At 58.4% G+C, this 19,405-nt stretch overlaps 1 protein-coding gene and 1 non-coding gene across 3 annotated transcripts in view; one reads left to right on the top strand and one right to left on the bottom strand.

Annotated features, from left to right (window-relative positions):
• Nucleotides 1-6,402, top strand: part of WDR5 (WD repeat domain 5) — a 26,106-nt gene extending 19,704 nt beyond the window's left edge. For both annotated transcript variants that reach the window (XM_023742634.1, XM_004388662.3), the window contains exons 10-14: nucleotides 1,783-1,858; nucleotides 2,657-2,690; nucleotides 3,073-3,147; nucleotides 3,958-4,045; nucleotides 5,298-6,402. In XM_023742634.1, the coding sequence (XP_023598402.1) occupies nucleotides 1,783-1,858; nucleotides 2,657-2,690; nucleotides 3,073-3,147; nucleotides 3,958-4,045; nucleotides 5,298-5,398 (374 nt within the window). In that variant the 3' untranslated portion in view covers nucleotides 5,399-6,402. The remainder of the gene's footprint in view (nucleotides 1-1,782; nucleotides 1,859-2,656; nucleotides 2,691-3,072; nucleotides 3,148-3,957; nucleotides 4,046-5,297) is intronic.
• Nucleotides 6,403-11,482: 5,080 nt separating this feature from the next.
• Nucleotides 11,483-11,608, bottom strand: LOC111822815 (U6atac minor spliceosomal RNA). The gene has a single exon (XR_002825927.1). It is a non-coding gene; the product is annotated as a U6atac minor spliceosomal RNA (small nuclear RNA).
• Between the last annotated feature and the right edge of the window lie 7,797 nt (nucleotides 11,609-19,405).

Below are 19,405 nucleotides of genomic sequence, written 5' to 3'. Positions count from 1 at the left end.
GTACCATTTCCCTGCCTGAGGAGAGGGCTGTGTACCATTTCCCTGCCTGAGGAGAGGGCTGTGTACCATTTCCCTGCCTGAGGAGAGGGCTGTGTGCCATTGACCTGCCTGAGGAGGGGGCTGTGTGCCATTGACCTGCCTGAGGAGGGAGCTGGTGCTGCAGCCTCGTCTACTTGGCTTCCTTCCCTAGCAGATGTGACTGTGGTGGGCCATCTTTCTGACCCCATCCTTGTTTCTGACGGCAGGACCCTGCTGTGGTGATCTCGGCGTCTTTGCCCACAGGGGTCTGTGCAGTGACCTCTGCCCTGTGGGGCAGTGTCCTCATTTGTACTGAGAAGCCTGCACAGGTGTGCAACGGCAGCTGCCAGCGCTCGCCTGGCGTCTGCTGGGTGTTGCTCGGCACTGCTCACGTTAGCCCTGTGATCCTCACCGCACCCCTGTGGGCGTGTGGGGCTGTCCACTCCTATGGGCAGGTGCAGAGAGGTTAGGTAGCTGCCCAAGGCCACACAGCAGCACGTGCTGGGCTGAGGTCTGGTTGGACTCACTTTTTTGCTGCCCTGCTCGCTCGCTGCTGTGTGGGGGTGTATGGGGTTGAGAAGGAAATGCCCCGTCTCCCAGCCAGGGGTGGGCGGGCTCAGACCTGCTGTGCTGAGGGCGCAGTGAGCCCCGTGAGGGGTCAGCACGAGGGCCTGGGGGAGGCAAGGGTCGCATGGTCAGTGGTTTCCATGCACTCTAGTGCTTTGGAGCTTTCTGCGCTCCACTGAGATGAGTCAGCTGAGGCAGTCCCGGCAGTGCTCTGCTGGCTGTTTGGGTAGAGGTGCGGGCAGTGCTTCACCTCGTCTGCCCTCCTGGCACCGGTTCCGGCAGGAGGATCAGTGAGCTTCTCATGCTTTCACAGTGCTGGCAGCCGGCCCGAGGGAGCGGAGGCCCCTGGAGCCGGGCAGTGAGGCCGGGCCTGCCGGCTGTGGTAATACACGTGCCGCTCCCCTTCTGAGCTCGGAACATGGTGTGCAGACCCTCTGGGGGCTCTCAGGGCTGGAGGGACGGCCTGGTCTGCCGCCCGTTCCCCACTAACCCCCGTTTCCCACACAGGGTGCACGCCCTGCCGGATGCCCTCCTCACCCAGGCGAGGGGTTGCTCCCCCACGCGAGGATCCCAGCATGAGCAATGCTGGGGGTCCTGACTTCTGCTGGTGGGTCTGGGGCGCCAGCTCTTCTCACCTGGATGAGTGAGGGTGACGGGGTAACTTCACCGTCACGGTGGTGCTCACCTGCATCCGCAGGATCGCCTGGGGTTCAGCTTTCAGACCCAGAGCATCTGAAGCTAGAGATGTGGGGATGGTATCGTAAAGGTTGGCTTCAGAGAGAACCTTAACAACTTGTGCTGTGATGACCATGTCAGAGGGGAACCGCCGAGACTCGTTCACCCGAGCCTTTTTGGCCTCCTTGGCGGTGACAGTGTTCCCCGTTCACTCGCGTGTTTGTAAACTCACTGTTGCAGAGCGCCTGGTGAGCTGGGGCGTGGCCCAGGCCAGGGCCGCCTTGGTGGGGCTTTAACTCGCCTCAGGCCCTTTGTTCCTAAAGACCAGCTCGGAGGGGAGGTTACAGGATGCCCCCCTGGATCCTGCGAGGCCAGCCCAGCGGTCACACTGTGCTGGGTGTCCGGCGAAGGGGGGGCACCTGCGTGAGGGTCTGAGGTGGGGCACCGGGTGGTTCCTGTGCTCACACGGTCTCTCCCGCCTGGCCGCCGTGAGCGTCAGCCCTGCTCTGTGTCTCCACTCAGATGACGACAACCCCCCGGTGTCCTTTGTGAAATTTTCTCCGAATGGCAAGTACATCCTGGCTGCGACGCTGGACAAGTGAGTGCTTTTCCCTGTGCAGGGGCGGGTGGGCCGGCCACCTCACTCAGGGACACCATCTCCTGCCAGAGGCAAACCTCCTCCTGTGAAGGCTCTGTAGACAGAGGGTGTGGCTCGGATGCCGCTGTTCTGGCTTCTAAAAGGTAGACAGCGGGCTGAAGGAAGGCCACCCCTCTGCCGGGGTCACCTGTCAAGTCGAGCGTCTTGCTGTGTGAGGACTGGGTGGGCTGCGGTGACTCTGGGGTACTTTCTCGCTCTGACCTTGGAGCACCCTGATGTTACCCAGCACACGTCCTGGGCAGTCGGTGAAGCCCTGCTTCCCTGCACACAGACTGGCTGTCTCTGCGTGGGGCCGGCCTGAGGGCCACGCTGCCGAGAGCTGTGCCTGCTCGGCCTGGCGTGGGAGTGGATTCCTGCCCCTAACATGAGGACGAGTGTCGGCTGGAATCCACCTGGGTGGTCCCTAAGCTCCTTACACCCATTGGTGGTGGAAGCGAGGCCGGCCACTTTGATTTCGGGAAGGAATGCCAGCAGCAGCTGTAGAAAGCCTGTCTTTGAGCCACTGGTATCTGGCGTTTTCCCATTGTGCTTTTGAGTGTCATCAAGTTACCAGGCTTTGTGAACTTGGTGCTCATGGTATCTGTTGTGTGCTCTGTTCGGGGGGCCGACACCTCATGGCTCTGCTCCCAAAGCCTAAGCTGGGCCGTGCTGGGCAGCAGCAGAGTGTGGGTGCAGGGACAGCTGAGGCATCTCTGGGAGCCCTGTGTAGGTGACTCACGCCTCTCTCTGTCCCTCCAGCACGCTGAAACTCTGGGACTACAGCAAAGGGAAGGTGAGCGCCCGGGACATGGTGCAGCGCCAGCCGTGCACTCGCTTGTGTGTCTGCTGGTTAAGTTCTTGGGTCGGGGCTCTTGCTGGCAGTGGGACTGGGCCGGGCGGGGGGGATCAGCAGCAGGAAGGTCTCAGAGCCGGGAGCAGTCTTCCCGGAGCTGCTCTGCTGCAGATTTCTGAAAGACCTGGCTTTTTGCAGATCGGCTAGCTTGCAAGATAAAGCTTTGACTAGAGCATGTGTTCCTACACTTGTGAACATTTAGAGAACTTTAATTAAGAGCTGGGTTTCATCAGCCCTAAAATGCCTGTGCTTAGCACTGCGGGGATTAGCCAGCGTGCAGGGGCTCCATGCCTCCACACAGCCCGCCACCCTTGCCTTTCAGTGCCTGAAGACCTACACCGGCCACAAGAATGAGAAGTACTGCATATTTGCCAACTTTTCAGTTACTGGTGGAAAGGTAGGTTTCCTCCCTGTGAAGGTTCTCGGCCCGCCGCCGCTCCGTCCCGAAGGAACCCCTCTGCTGGGCTGGCCTTTCATCCTCAGCGGCGCTTTCCTCTGCCCACAAAGCAGACGTGTTTCTGGCTTCGAAGCAAACGTGGTTAAACGATGCCAGAGTGTCGGAGACACTTCCACATGCTACCTCGGGGCCTGCCTCTAGATCCGCCTCGCTCCTTTTCACAGAGCACAGCGTATGTTGTAACGAACACCTCCCACCTTCCTGTTAAGTCAGGGTGCCGTGGGCGTGGCTCCGTGTACGTTTCCGTGAGTCCATCACCGGCAGGGGCTGGGCTTGGAGTTTTGACCGTTGTTGTCCCCTGTGCTCCTCATGGTCATCTGCTCCGAGCAGCAGGAGAGCGGCCATATCCACACGTTCGCTCGCCCCCTGGTCTTCCTGGGCCCTCAGGTCCCGGGGGTGGGTAGTAATTAAAGAGGAGATGGTGGCATTCGGCTGAAATGTAGGTGGTACAGAAACTTAGAAAACGGTCATTTAAGAAGACATTTCACGCCTCAGCCTCTCTTTGTGACATGGCAGACCTCCATCCCTTACGAGCACGGTGAGGCCGACGGTGGCCGGGAGGCTGCGCAGCTAGTTTGGCTTGGGGAAGACGGAGTGTTAGACGCTAGCCGGAGAGGAGGGGAAGCTCTGTGTTCTCATGCCCTCAGAGGAGCTACAGGAAGGGGGTGTGCACGCGGCGGGGGGTGTAAAGGACGTGTCCCTGCCCCCACCCGGCTGCTGCCTCACCTCCTCTCTCCTGGTTGTTAACAGTGGATCGTGTCTGGCTCCGAAGATAACCTGGTTTACATCTGGAACCTCCAGACGAAAGAGATTGTACAGAAGTTACAAGGCCACACAGGTTAGCTGAGGCCTACTGGGCGGGCATGCGTGCTGCTCACCCGGGGGTGTTTCTGGTAAGAGTGGTGAAGAAGTGGGCGCTTCCGTCACGTGCCCCTGCTTCCACCTCTTCCTTCAGTGCTGGAGGGGACGGGACCCCGCCCTGGAAGCTCCAGGGAGGCGGCGCTGAACACAGTCCCCCCCTCTGCCACCATGCCCAGCTTCAGGCCCTTCTCGTCCACCCGACGCCCAGCTGTCCCCGTCCCACCCCCCCACCCCTGTGCTCTGCAGCCTCTTTCTCTGCTGCTTCTCCTCTCCCCTGTCCCCTCTCCCCCACCCCCACCGCCTCCTTGTCCCAGGGAGCAAGGCATCTGCTGCCTGGTTCTGGAGGCCTGGCTTCCCCCTGGGGGCTCTTCCTATCTCCCAGAGGGGCTGGTGCTTCGTGCGGCTCCAGGGCTCCGTGATGGTGCTCTCGCCGCAGTGCTACTTGGGCGATTCCTGAATGCCTGGGATGCCCTTGAGCCCCCCACCCTCCAAGGCTGCTTCTGCCACCCACGTCCACTGCCCTGCTCATTGGCAGACAGCAGGGGTTGTAGACTCTTTGGAGAATTTGATGAAAGTCTTAGAAAGTGCTAGACTGTCCTAAAAAAACAAAGCAGCACCCCGCACTGAGACGTGGCTCCTGGGGTCCACACTCACTTTGTCCCTGTTTCCCGACTGTCTACCACATCTCTCCCCACTCCTGGAAAGCACGCTCCCTCCCCGCTGCTCCCTGACCCGCCCCGGGCGTGGTGGGCACGCAGGGACAGGTGGGGGTCTGGGGCTCTGTTCACTTAGCTGTAGATGTGTCACGTGGGCTTGCCCCAGTACACGCTCGCTGGAGCGGCTGCCCTCGCACGAAGGCAGCTCCCTGGCGTGCTGGGGGGTGGGGAGTACACTCGCTCTGGGATCCGTGGAAGAGGGTGCCTCATCAACAAAGAACTGAAAACCCCAGTGAAACTTACTGGGAGCCGTGGACAGGGCCCCGTGCTCCCCCTGGGCTCGCCGCCCGTGAGGTGGTGGTGGGCGAGGCTCTTGGGTCTCCCCATCCTGCGCGGAGGTGCACTGGCCCCTTCCCCGTCCTTTCTGTCCCCCGTGGCTCCACGCGTCAGACCCAGTAAAAGGCCACGTGGGTCAGTGGTCAGGGCAAGGCCCTGTCCCCTTGGGCCACCCCGCAGGGAGGGCGACTGCAGCCACGGGGGAGGGAGCCTTCCTGACTGCCCCTTTGTTTTCAGATGTTGTGATCTCAACAGCGTGTCATCCGACAGAAAACATCATTGCCTCAGCTGCGTTAGAAAATGACAAAACAATTAAACTGTGGAAGAGCGACTGTTAAGCCCTTTTGAGACACGAGAGACTATCAGGAAGTTGACCCAGATCGGCCAGAAACGTGGATTTCAAGAAGCGGCTCCCCGGGCTTGGCGTGGGGCCTGGAAGGGCCGGGTCTGAGCCTCCTTGCTGAGGGGAACGCTCACACCACCGGAAAGTTCTAAAAGTTGCTGGTGACACTTCTCGCCAGTTCTTCTAACGCTGTCGGGAAGAGTTCCCAGTCACACTGTGTTTCAACAGAGTCAACAGAAGTCTTTAATTTTTTATTACAGAAGGGTGAAGTTCAATTTATCACGAGTTCTGTTTTTTCCAGTAAATGTTCTGTACCTTTTTTGATATCTTCCTACCCAGTGCAAACGCTGTGACAGGCACACCGGGGGTGTGTCGGCTCCCCGCTCCGTTTCCCTGGCCTCTCCCGCCCCTGAGCCTCCTCAGAGCCGCGTCGCTGTCTGTTCGGCAGACGCCACAACAGCACGGACGCCGGGCTCTTCACCGTTTGTTGGTTTCTGCTTGTAGTGGTTCCCAGTGTATTTTGACGTCTTTCTGGAAAACACAGGACGTTGTAAAGTTATTTTCATGTGAAAAACGTTTTGTGTTCCGGATGTTGGCGGTTCACGTTGCTCACAGCCTGGTCTTGGCACCCCACTGTCCCCGTGTCTCCTCAGCGGTCGCGCAGCGCCACAAGCCACGACGGGAGGTGGGGCCTCGTGCGTGCCTGTGCCAGCTGAGACCCATGGAAGCTCGTCTCCAGCTCACTGTTCGTGAAGTCCCACGATTGGCAGGAAGCTAAGAAGGTTCTTCCCCCAAAGTCAGATGCCAGGGAAGGAGCAGCCTCCGCCCCCGTGACTGTCCAGGTCCGAGCGGAAGGACAGACTGGTGGCGTGGGCAGTGCTGGGGAGGGACGGCAGCTCCAGGCAGGAGGAGGCCTGAGAAGTCCTGGTTTGGAAATGTTCCTGCAGTGATCCTGTTGGCGTGATAAAGGTGCTGGTCTTGGCTGAGATTGTAGTTTATGGGGGATTCCAGCCTGTGCGTGACTAATTCCAGGCCTGGCCTCCGGTTGGACTTGTGGGGTTGGGGGCGCACGGGGTTGGGGGTGCACAGGCGGAGGCAGGCAGGTGATGCCCGGGGCTGCTTTTGCAGCATTGGGGTGTATGTGGGCAGCCTGGTCCCCCTGCCCTGCACCTCTGGACCCTAGAGCTGCGTCACCACTTGGCTTCTCTCATCTTGCTGGTTGGGTCTGTGACAGGGGGTCGCACTGCAGCTGCAGTGTGGAGTTTGGTTGTTGGGGAGTCTTCCGTGGAGCAAGGGGAACCTGGGTTTCTTCCCGTGTGCCACAACTGAGACTCTGCAGGGCAGCCTTGCTGCAGTGACAGGAGGCTGCTCACCTGGCCCGGTCCGCTGCCCATCAGAGCTTCAGGCTGACGGGTGTGGACACCACGCTGGGCTCTGGGTTTGCAGACTCCATGGTATGGAGTCAAGGCCCAGTCGGCTCTGCCATCATGAAGGCTGGTCCCAGGGACCCCCAGCTTTGGGCCCGTGGGGTGCGGGTGTGGACAGTGCCATGGGGTAAAACCCTGTAGGGCCTGAGGTTTTTGGGGCCAGGGGATGGCGAGTCACTGATGGCAAGTCGGGGCCTAGCTGGTGATGCGGTGGTCCGCCCCTCTGCTGACTTCCTGGTCCTTTGAACGTAGCTTTCGGGCAGGGTGAGAAAACCAGTTCTAGAAGGCATCTGGAAATAAGTTTCCAACCCCCGCCCCCCAACACACACACAAAGTAGATGTACAAATGGGTTTTCTGTTCTCAGAAACAAGCAAGGTGGGTTTTCATCTTGGTGACTCGGGGCCTGGGATCCTGTGTTTGCAGCCTGTTTGGGTAGAAAATGCTACAATTCCACTTGTCTGTTGCTTTTCTCTTGGATTCCCCCAAGGTGTCAAGGTTCATTGATTCCTGTTTGTCCTGGTGCTGGGGCCCTCAGGGAGCAAGGAGCCCGCTGGGCTGAGCACTGGGGCCTGGGTATAGTTTTATTTTTTCTATGTTTGAATTCGCTGTTGTAGATTTATGTAAAAATGCATTCTTTTTGAAAATAAAGATTTTCATGTCTTGTAACTTTGTCCCATAACTTTCTTACGGGCTGGCCAGTGTCTTTTAGGGGGGTGTGGAAGAGGGCTGACAGAGCCTCCTTTTGCTCACTTCTGCAGCAGCCCCATGAGCCCCACCAGGTGCTCTGGTTGAAAGTTCTTGGGTTTTTAAAATAACTTTTTCTTACAAAGGTTCTGTATTTGTGCTGATTGTTAGCGCTAAACAAGCAGGTGAAGATGGCAGATCACCCAAATTCCTGCTGCCGTTAACACCTGGATGACTGTCTAGTGTGGTTCTAATAATCACCTTGTGTTCATGGGAAAGCCAGCTTTTTATTGTCGTAAAAGTAGGGAGCTGCCTCGTGTCGCTGTTGCCCAGCCTCATGAACGTGCACCTGTCTCATCTGCTGGCCTGATGGCTTTGGCACAGATCCAGGCGTTTATCAGGTGAGCAGAGAACATGAGTGTCTCTCAAAGAACGTTCTCCAAAAGCAGCCGTGGTGCCATTTTCGCACCTAAAACAGTAATTTTCATCAAATACCCAGTCAGTGTTCCGATTTTCCAGCTGTCTTGTTAATATCTTTAACGATATGTACCTGTGTGTGCATGTGTGTGGAGACATGTATGCATATGCACACGTGTGTGTACACAGCTACAGGTAACACAGATAGTTGGCTATTTGGACTCAGGAACCAGACGAATCCCACACGTGCATCTGGCTGACTCATCTCCAGCCTGGGTTAACTGCAGGCTGTCCGTGTTTTCCTCACCGTTTACGCCTGAAACGGGTCATTTTTCCTGTAGACCTGCCCTACTCCCGATTTCACTAACTGTAGGCTATTTGCCCTTCTTGGAGCCCTGCTGGTGCAGTGGTTAAGCATTTGGCTTGCTAACTGAAGGGTTGACAGTTCGAATCCACCAGGTGCTCCTTGGAAACCCTATGGGGCAGTTCTACTCTGTCCTATGGGGTCGCTATGAGTTGGAATCAGCTTGACGGCAGCGGTTTGGTTTGTTTGGTTTTAGCCCCTTCACCCCTCCTCTGTCCCGTTCCTCCTGTGAACCGGAGGCCCGTCAGGCTGAGGGTCCCGTCTTCCCTTGCGCACTCGCCAGGTGCTGCTGTGTCTCCGTAAGCTTGGCATCGTCAGTCTGGTTGGCTTGTTTAAGTTGATAAACCTCTTGCCAGGTGCCCAGGTGAGCCCGCGTCTGAAGCTCAGAGCTCGTGCTCTCAGGTTCCCCGGGAAAGCATGTGAGGAGAGGGGGGCCCCCTGCCCCCTCCTGCTGGTTTAACCCCTTCAGGGACTTCTGTCTGCAAGAATGTGTGAACAGTGAGCTCGCCGGGCACATTCTGGCACGTTCTGTCCATTAGCCAATGGAGACAGCACTCCAGGGCCTGCTGGGGTAAGTGTCAGGGTGTGGTGCAGCCTCCTCGGGTCAGAGTCCCTCAGAGGGTGGCCTTAATGACAGGCTGGGCTCTTGAGTAATGGGCAGGGCTCATTCTGTTGCCACGCCAAGGGGGAAAGCGAGTCAGGGTGGAGGCAGAGCAGGCTCGGCTGCCCGGAGGAGAGAACGGTGTGTCCACCCAGCCCTGGGCCCCCGAGGAGGAGGCCCCGAGCCCCGAGGACCAGCCTGCCGTGAGGGGCGGGGTCAAGAACAGAGCAATGAGGCAGAAACACCTTGAAAAGGTGCATTTTCAAAGAAGGTAACGTGGCCTTCATACAAATACAGAATGACCACCTGCTGGAGATGGTACTTGGCACGAGGCCGGAACCTGTACGCTGTGACCACCGGGCCTCCAGGCAAGCGGGAGTGCTGAGTTTGCAGACAGATACAAATCCACAGGGTGGGGATCGACTGCATTCTGAAACTGGACACAATTTTCGCACTTCTGTGACAAGTCTCTCGCCTTACCAGTGGCTTACAACATCCAGAGTTATAAACTAGCTCAGTAGCGACACAGGGCCGAGAAAGCCCGGGAGGGCACACTGGACGGGATAGCCAGCGTGCTGTTTGGCCCGTCCCAGGCCTTGCAGCTTGTCCTGACAGCAGGCTACCCTGTGGCGGGGTGGGGGGAGGGGGCACAGGAGGAGGTCGGAGAGTCCAGGCAGGGTCTCTGGGGGATGGCCACGAAGCGGGGGAGGCCCGCAGGTCAGGAGAGACAACTTTTCTGGAGATTGTACACGCGGCTGAGCACTGGGCTGTCGGCTGTGCTCCCCATCTGTGCACCCTGACCTAAGCGACCGTGCCAGCCTCATGACCACCGGTCTCAGACCTGTCCCCTGGAGTCGAGGCTCTGACAACCCACTGCCACCCCTGCCTCCGTGTGTGACAGGCATCAAACAGGCCTAAGCCTGCTCCAGGCCTCACCATCTCCCCCCGGCCTGCGGGTGTCCTTCCTGTGTGGGGACCATGCAGTCACCGTGGCCCTGTCTTCCCTCCGTCAGTGTTGGTCGGCCTTGAGAACATCTCTAGAACCCAGCCACTGTCCCCTGCCCTCACCACCACAGGCCAGGCTGCCACCACCTCTCCTGGCACCAGTCTCCTGACTGGCCTCCCGACATCCATCCTGTCTTCACTTCACACTTTCTCATGCAGTCTGGCCACACATTCCCCAGCAGCCATCGATAAGTCACCTGTGTGGTCCTGGCTCAGGCTGTGCCAATACAGTCAATAACGCTGCGGATGTGACCGGCTTCCAGTGCTCTGTCACGCTGGTCTCCTTGTTGGCGGACAGCCTGGCACGCCTTGCGGCAGTGAGCCTTGAAAACACGGGATGTGCCCTGATCCCAGGTTTGGACGAGAGACGGCGTGTTTGGGGGCACAAAGAGAACCTCTACGTTGGGGTGAGCAGTTTCGAGCTCTTCATGGCAATGAACTGAGGCGTCGTCCAGAACTAAGAACACCTCGGAGGCAAGGCTTTTGTCCTGGAGCTAGCGCCCCACTGTGGTTGGGAAGCGGTTGGGCAGCCAGTCCCAGATACGTTCCATGCTTCTCTGCTCCACCTCCAGGGATTGGCGTCCGACTCAGGTTCTTCTCAGGCTCGTGGATTTGGGGCTCCATACACCACTGGGGTTTGCACTGAAGTCGCCCTTGGCATTGGCACACAACAGCAACGCTGCATGGACCTTGGACTGATTTAAAGCCAGGGGCCCCGGCAGCCACGTGCATTATGCGGGTTCATTGGCTAATGTCCTCGTAAAACAAGCCGGTTTCGTCAGTGTTGGAAACCTGCTCTGCCACATAACGCTTTTCCTGGATGACATGGAACAGGTAATTTTTTAAATTCCCCTGCAGCATCCTGATCGGCAGAGCCCGTCTTGTCTGCAAGTCCCACAGGCTTCAAGCCGAGCGCCTTTTGAAGCGGGCAGCCAGCCCACGCTGGCCAAGAAGGGCTTGACATCGCCCTGAATATCCTTGGCCTTCAGCCTCCCTCACGACGACGCTCTTCCTGCGGATGGCCAGCTCGTGGACCCACAGACTGAGCCCGCTCTCTGTGTTTTCCATGGCTGGGGGGTGCACGACGGCGGTCAGCTTGGCACTTTCGGGGCGGCCTCGCTGATGGAGCAGCGGACATCCCCCTCCTTGGGGATGTAGCCGGTGGTGGACACATGGACGTTGAACTCAGGTCCCAGCGCAGCCTGTCCAGCACGCGGACGTTCTCCCGCTGGCACATCACGGCCTTCTTGCACTTGGGGGGCCCAGGCAGCCCTTCGACTGATTCTTGGGGACATTTGAGCTGCAAGGTCACCCACAAAAGGCACAAAAGCGTGGAGACACGGCCCTGGACAGATGGCAACAGGTCACTTGGTGACAGTGGGGAGCTGAGACAAGAGGGCTTTTACATTTCTCTCCGCTCTGCGCATGTCCCGATGGCCAGAGTATTGATTGTGGGGTCACATTCTGCGCACCTCGTCCCCACTCTGATCAGTGTTGCCTCTCCGGTCTCCACTGCGCAAAGGCCCAGATCTGTTCTGTAATCGGTGGGAGGCGCAGCCCCGGGCCTCAGGTTGAAAAAAAAAAAACAGTGGTTAGATGCCACAAAGTAGGTGGCAATGCCTTAACCGTATGCGTGTTGTAAGGCCCAAGGGCCTCTTCCATCCTTGTCAAGGGGAGTGCTAACCTTCTCTCCTTTCATACAACACGGTTGTGGCCCTCACCCGCCGGGTATTTATAGTCCGGCGCCTGCGTCGCCTTTCAGTTACGGTGACTCGCCATGAGCTCGTCAGACAGACACACTTGTGGAAATACCAGCGTCCAGTCAGAAACTAGGAACACTTACATAAAACCACCTGCACTAATTTGGACAAGTAGCCAAAAAAAACTATTCCCTCCCTCGTGATTTTAATATATTCATAATTACAGCCAATCAGAGACCGAGGGGAACGCCGGAAGTCGTGGGCGTCATTCGGAAACGCAGGGTTCCCCCGGAACTAAAACAGCCCGTTCGTACTTCCCACAGCGACACACCTCATGGGCGTCGGGAAGAGGCGCTAATTTGTCTGCGGAAATGGGTGTGGTTTGTGACGAATCAGAAAACGAGGAGTCGGAGATCCGCTCCCCAGACTTCCGGACGCGGCCCTGCGCTTGGAACTGTGGGTGCTGGGGCGGCAGAGCCGCGCCGGGCGCATGGTAGACGCCAGGGGGCGCCGCCTGTGCAGGCTTCGGGTGCGCTCTGCGCATGCTCTATGTCCGCTCCACGTACGTGCCAAGCCGGCTGTTTGCCACAGGTTCGAGCCCCGACGCTGCCGGTTTCGGCACGGGTTTCCGCTGCGCGCGTCTTCCCGGCTTAACGTTTCAATTTAAAATTTAACATTTCCGGTTTGACCGCCCGCGCGGGGCGGGTGACGCCGGGGGACCCTGTTGGTTTTCTCCTTTAGCCCCACGCCCCGGGGAGCCGGCTGTGGTGTGGTTTTGTTTGTTTTGCTGAGGCGTCAGCTCAGGGGCGGTCGTGGGGCCCCGGTCGCGGGCCGCAGCTGCCTTCCCTGGTTATCTTCCAGCTTCGGCTGTGTCGCCCCGACTCCTAGATTGGAGTAAGTTTCTACAGGGGCACTTACGGCCCCCGGGGGAGAGCAGCCTCAGTCCGTCTCCAGTTATAAAACGCACGGGCCCGAGCCGCCATGCAGTGCCCCCTCATTTGTGTCAAAACGACAGCAATGCGCGTGCGTGTATGAGGTGGGTGCGGGTGTCGTTGTTAGGCGCCATCGAGTCGGTTCCGACCCACAGCGACCCCACGGACAACAGAATGAAACGCCGCCCGGTCCTGCGCCATCCTCACAATCCTTGCTATGCTTGAGCCCATTGTTGCAGCCACTGGGTCAGTCCATCTCGTGGAGGGTCTTCCTCTTTTTTGCTGACCCTCCACGTTACCCAGCATGATGTCCTTCTCCAGGGACTGACCCCGCCCGCTAACACGTCCAAAGGATGTGAGATGTAGTCTGGCCGTCCTTCTAAGGAGCGCTCTGGCTGTACTTCTTCCAAGACGGATTTGCTCGTTCTTTCGGCAGCCCGTGGCGTGTTCAGTCGTCCTCGCCAACACCACAATTCAAAGGGTCAGTTCTTCTTCCGTCTTCCTTATTCATTGTCCAGCTTTCACGTGCATATGAGGCGGCTGAACATACCAGGGCTTGGGGTCAGGCGCATCTTAGTCCTCAAAGTGACATCTTCGCTTTTGAACACTGTGGATTTACAGACACGCATTTGTGGGCACGCACACAGTGCGTATATACAGACAGGAAGGGGATAACATGACGGTGAAGTGCATGCATGTGTGAAGTATGTGTATGTGTGTGCGCATAGATTTACAGACACGGACACACGTGTGCATATGTACAGAGAGGAAGAGGACCCAAGAATGGCCGGTGGTCCTCTTGGGCTGGCAGGGGACTACGGCCTGTGAACGATTTTACTGTACTTCTTTGTGCTTTCTTTGTCATTGTGCATGTTCCTTGGAAAAACAAAACTTAATTTGTTGGTGAAGTGTTGTTGTGAAGTGCTGTCGAGTCAGCTCTGACTCGTGGTGACCCTGTGTACAGCGGAACAGAACACTGCCTGGCCCTGCACCATCCGTACCATTGTGGCTGTGTTTGAGCCCATTGTTGCAGCCACTGTGTCAATCCATCTGGTTGAGGGTTGGTTAAATAAGTGGGTGTGTTTCTTCATCTCCTTGCCCTTGAGACCCTGGGGCAGGGACCAGGACTGTTAAAGGGGAGTGGGCAGGAGGGGTGGCGGGCCGAGGCTGGAGCCGAGCTGAGTGGGCACCGTCGAGCTCTCTATTGAGAATTTCGGGGTAAACTCATTAGTTACAGACAGAAAATACTTACTGATGGAAGGACAAACTGCCCACCTTCCAGCGTGTCTGTGGTTGAGAATAACGCAGAGGGCATTGGGAAGGCGGGGGAGAGGAAGCCGGGAAAAGAGGAGGGGCCTTGGTAGAGACAGCCTTGGCGGGGAGGTAAGCAGCCTGGGGGTTGGAGCCAGGACCCCCGATCTGGAGGGCTGGGGGTGACCTTGGGCAAGTCCCTTTCCTGCTCTGTGGTTTACACAGTTTTCCCACGCGCAGCGTGAGGCTTGGGTGTCACCCCTGGACCTGGAACAGCTACGGACTGTCTGCTTTGTAGGTGAGCGAGCTCCTGTCAGCCACAGTACCTGCTGTCCCCTTCCAGCGCCTCCGCAGCCGACATGGCACCTGTCAGTCCTGGGGCCTGCGACTCCTTACTGAGGACAAGCTGCTGGGAGAACTGTGGCTGGCGACTTCCACAGCTCTGGTCCCCAAATGCTCCTACCCTAGCGTTTTGCACCCCAGACCCAGAACGCGGCCACCTTCGTGGGAAGTGGCCACATCTGCAAACCTCAGCCTCATTTTGAGGTCATGGTGGCCTCTTCACGTTTGGTTCCCGGGTTCCTGCCCTTGCCCTTGTGGCTGGGATGCAGCAGGCAGCAGTGAGTGTGGCTGGACCGAGCTGCTGTTGTTACTGAGCACCTGCTGTGTGCCAAGTCCCGGGCAGCCCTGCACAGCCTTCTCTCATTAAAGCCCCAGCCCTCCAGGGAAGATGCCATTAGCACCCCCATTTTATAGCTGAAGACATAGAGGCCAGAGGGTTTGGGTAGTCTGTGCAAGATTATGGCTCCTTTGGGTCCAGGAGACAGGGTTTAAAACCAGGCCAAGCTCAGACTCTGCTCTTTCTCCAGTCTGCTTGTACCCAGATCTCCTGCCCCACTGCACTGCTGGTGTCCATGGGCCCCTGGTCTAGATCAAAGGCAGGCCCGTGTCCCCATGATGTCTCATTCTCCCCATCGCTGGACCACGTGGGGCTTCCCTCTGTTCTTGGGTCTACAAGTTCCTGGGGGTGGACTTGGAATGAAGTGCAGGCTCCTCCTTGGAACCCCAGGCCAGGCCTCTCGAGCTTTCAGGTGAATCTGAACCATCTGGAGTTTGTTAAAATGCAGATTCCCGGGCTTATCTATTAGCGTCTGAATCTGTGAGTCTGCACTGAGGCTGAGGATTCTGCATCCATGACGCATTTTGGATCCCACCTTCAGCAGCCTGTCTTCGCTTTGGGTGGAAGTTGGATTTAGCAATAATGACGCAAGATGTAGGGAGGACCCGGCCTTGTCAAATCAGGTGAAGGCTGCTTGGGAAGGAAGGGGGCTGAAGGGTTGGGAGGACAATACTGCAGGGACCCAGGAGGTGGCTGCCCCTTCCCGGGGATCGGGATCCGTGTAGAACCACTGAGAGGCAGGCAGCGTTCACACTGGAGCACTCCCTGGTGGCGGTCGCCTGATGCGCGGGCACGAAGCTTGGAGAAGTTGGCCCTTGAACCCAGTCCACATCCCTGCCTGGCTCCCAGGAAGCGCTCAACAAATGTGCTCTCAATGAGTGAACTGAGGCAGTGATCCGGCTCATTCAGAGCAGAAAACCTGCTCTTGCGCTGGTTACAATACTCACAGGCACAAGTAGCTTTGGAGGGACTGAATTTTCCAGACCTAGACTTCTGAAGGAGCCCTGGTGGCGCAGTGGTTAAGCGTTTGGCTGCTAACCAAAAAGTTGGCAGTTTGAATCCACCAATCCGCTCCTTGGAAACCCTAGGGGCGGTTGTCCTCTTCCGGTAGGGTCACTCTGAGTTGGAGTTGACTGGACAACAACAGGGTTGGTTTTGGTTTCAGACTTCTAGAAGTCTCTGCTCTAGATCTAGAGATATGTTGGTGCGTCTGGACCAGGCCATTGGAGGGAAGCCAGAGGCCGTTTTGAGTCCTCAAATGTGGCCATTTTCCCTCCCCGGAAACCAGCAGTGCAGATACCCAGGTCTGGCCTGCTCGTTCACAAGCTCTTGGTACCACAGGAAGGGCAAAGCCAGAGATGGGCACTCAGTGGAAAACGCTCCCTTCCAACTCCAGTCAAATTCTTGCAGCGTTAGGGACTTGGGGGTGGGTTCAGAGCTCAGTCTTGATGAGGAAGCACATCTCTTGAATCATGTTTTGGTGGCAGCGTATTGGGGGGTGGGGTGGGGCAGAGTAGGGGAGCCTGGCCCCTGCCTGACCCTCTCCAGTTACCAGACCTCCACCTGCTGGCCAGCCACCCCAAAGGCCTTCCCAGGTTCCTGGGACATTCTCAGATGGGAGGGGGAGAGGAGTGGCACCGTCGGTGACATTCCCAGGAACAGCAGCAGGCCCCAAAGACTCATTTGCCCCTTGGAATGCAAGGCCTCGGCGGCTTGGGACCCCCCTGGGGTTGTCATGAGCCTTTCGGAGATTTCTGAGGACCAGAGGGTCAGCTTCAAGGCCACTGCTAAAGGCTACCACACACCCAGGGCCTTCGGAATCAGGTGGACGCCAGCCTCTGGGGCGCTGCTGTCCAGGCCCCCGTCCTGCTGGCCTTGGAGTGGCCAGTGGGCAGCCCCAAGGGGCGGCGGGTTCCTGCCCTGTCTGGCGCTTTGCTGTCTGTGGGAAGGGGCTTGATGGGGAAAGGATTTCATGGTCAGGCTGCTGGGCCCTAAGGCATGGATGTCCACCCCAGCCAGGGGTGGGGTGGAAAACTTAGGTGGGCCTCTCCCCTGGGCTGCCATGCTGGGCGATTCCAGGAGCCTCCACCAGGGGGCGGGCCTGCACCTCTCAGGGCTCCAGTGGGGCCGAGAGGGAGAGCCCAGCCTGAGGCCCCTCCCGCCTTCTTCTGGAGCCCCTCTGGGTGCCAGGCCTGGGCGAGGTGCTCGGTGTCTCACCTTGTCTAGTCCTCACTGCACCCCTGGGGCAGGGGCGACTGCTTCAGCTGAACTGCTGGATCTCTGGGACCTCAGGAAGTTGATTAACAGCTCTGTGCCTCAGTTTCCTCCGCCCAAGGGACTGGCAGCAGAGCTGCCAAGTGCTGGGCACAAGGCTTGGCAGCGGGGAGGGAAACCGAGGCTCCGAGTGCTCACCAGACGCCTGACGGGGACACCCTGGAGCACAGGCCAGCAGTGGGGTCTGGAACCCGGGCCCCTCGCTCCCAGTGGTACTGAAGGCTGGGGCAGTGCTGCGGGTGGCCGTCTGGGGGTGTTGGGTTCGAGGGGCTCCTGGCGCGTGCACACAGGCAAAGGCTCCAGGTGCTGTCACTTCTTTGAAAAGTGGATTGTTTTTGTATTATGCACACGAACCCACTCATGATAGAGGAATCATAAGTCACAGAGGTGCAAGATTAAGGTTAAAAAAAGGGCCCTCACCTTACCCCCCCACCTCCCGGCGGGCACTCTTTCTGCATTTCCGTGGACAAGAGCCATTGACATTATTATAGCTTCCTATTTCCTGTCATTTGCAGAGTTGCACCACAGCCCAGCCATGGCCGAAGGGTGCGCAGAGCAGCACCGCCGGCACTTTTTGGCTGGATTCGAGGCCTTTCACGGTTCTGCCTGACGGTAGGCTACTCTGTCAGGGGACCTGGTGCCCGGGGAAGGCCGGAGGCCCAGATAAGGCCTTTTGGTGAATAACTTTCCAGATTTTTCTCTGTGTATTTATGGGTCCAAATGGTTTAAAACAGGATATTGCCTCGTCCCTTCCCATTCTGACATTTCTGAGGGTGGGGGCATTGCATAATCAAAGTGTGCAGTGAGTGCGGTTTCGATGCTGCGTCTGAGCTGACGGTGTTAATGGGGTTCAGCAGTCTTTGTAATCTACTTTTTTTTCTCTCCTCGGCATCCCTGGGCCTCTCCCCCCAGGCTGCCTGAGGGCCACTAGGCCAAGTCCAAACGGTGAGCCCTTTCTTTGCTTCTGCAGGGTCTACGATGACCGTTGAGGGGAAGGCCTCTCCCGCAGGACTGCTATTAGTGAAGTGACCACTGACCCTGGACGTGCGGGAGGGAGGTGGGGCCGAAGCGTTCCCAGGATCAGCGTGGGGCTGGAGACCTTGTCTGACCCCGCTGGCCCTGGAGCACGCAGTTCTGCCCTGGGCCCATGGCCCTCGTAGACCGGAAGCCCTGCGTGGAGCAGGCGCCTCGGCTGCGCTTCCTCCGCGTTATAAATATCCTAGAACTGGCTCCCTGCAAGTGTCCAGAGCCGCCTGAGGGAGGGAGGGAAGGGACCTCGGGCCTGTGGGGCCAGGTGGGACTCAGACACACATTCCAGAACCTTCTCAGCTTCCCTGCTGTCCAGCTCTGTCTGTCGGCCCTGAGGCAGTTGGTAGAGGGGTCTTGTTCTACTTCTCTTCTCATTTGGTCGGTCCCTGGGTGTTTGTGGATGTGGCCTGGGGACAGAAAAGGGGATGACTGCCCACCTCCCAGAAATCTGTGTTCTGGAGACCGGAAGGACGAAAGCCAGGGAAGGGAAGCTGCGTTCACATGTCTGGTGATGTCTGCCCCCCACACGTCTCTCGGGCTAGGTCCTGGATGGGGAGGGAAGAGGACAATTAAACAGGTGGCTATAAGAGGAATAAGCGAGTCAGAGGCCTTCTCCTTCCTCCTCACTTCATCCACACGACAGCTGAGTGGGCCCTGCTGCTGCCCACGTCCAGCTGAGGAGAAGCCGAGGGACCCGCAGGCCAAGATCCTAGCTGCTGAGTTCACAGCGAGCGAGGGTGCGCTGCGTCAGGGCCCCTGTTCTTGAGGACCTCGCTGGAGCAGAGGCAGCCGAGGCTTCAGGGCTGGTGGGTCGGTCCCCTGGGAGGGACTGTCTGATCAGAGAGGCCGAGAAGCTAGGAGGCTCCCCGTGGTGAAGGGAGTGGCCTGCACGTGGAACGCTGCCTTGATGGGCTGGCAGTCCGGACAGGGGATAGGAGTGCCCGCCCAGGGGAGGCCGGCCTGGAAGGAAGGCCTGGCGGGGCTCAGGGGAATGGGGTCGGCCCTAGGAGCCTGACACAAGCTGGAGCATCTGCTTGGTCCCTGCTGATACCCTGAGTGGGGGCCACCCCGAGGCCCGGCGCTCGGCACAGCCCTCGCCCAGCCCGAACCCCGTGGGAAGCAGAAGCCCTGTGGCCACTGGCGGGCGAGGCTGCAGCTCCTCTGGTTTTATCAAGGCCACGCAGCCCTCCTGTCCTGATGAGAGCCTGCTGAGTTTCCATCTTCGGAAATGCACTGTGCCGGCCGCTCTCCCTCGATGGCACTCTGGCTGTTTCCCAAAAGCTGCATGAATTTAACCCGGCGGCAGCGTGGGCCTGGTCACTCCAGGGGAAGCCTGGAGAACCTCCTCCAGGAAAGATCCACACATTCCCAGCAGCATGAAGGACCAAAATAGCCTGTACTGAATACCCTGCAGGCGGTGACCGCGCTCCTGCTCCCTGCGGTGACCGTGCTCCTGTGGGCACTGTGCTCCTGCTCCTGTGGGCACTGTGCTCCTGCTCCCTGTGGTGACCGTGCTCCTGCTCCCTGTGGGCGCCGTGCTCCTGCTCCCTGTGGGCGCCGTGCTCCTGCTCCCTGTGGGCGCTGTGCTCCGTGGGCGCTGTGCTCCTGCTCCCTGTGGGCGCTGTGCTCCTGCTCCCT

The sequence above is a fragment of the Trichechus manatus genome, unplaced genomic scaffold (genome assembly GCF_000243295.1).
Source record: "Trichechus manatus latirostris isolate Lorelei unplaced genomic scaffold, TriManLat1.0 scaffold00214, whole genome shotgun sequence".
In the NCBI taxonomy this organism is placed as follows: Eukaryota; Metazoa; Chordata; class Mammalia; order Sirenia; family Trichechidae; genus Trichechus; species Trichechus manatus.
Note: the sequence above shows the minus strand (reverse complement) of the source record. Positions and strands in the feature narration are given on the sequence as shown.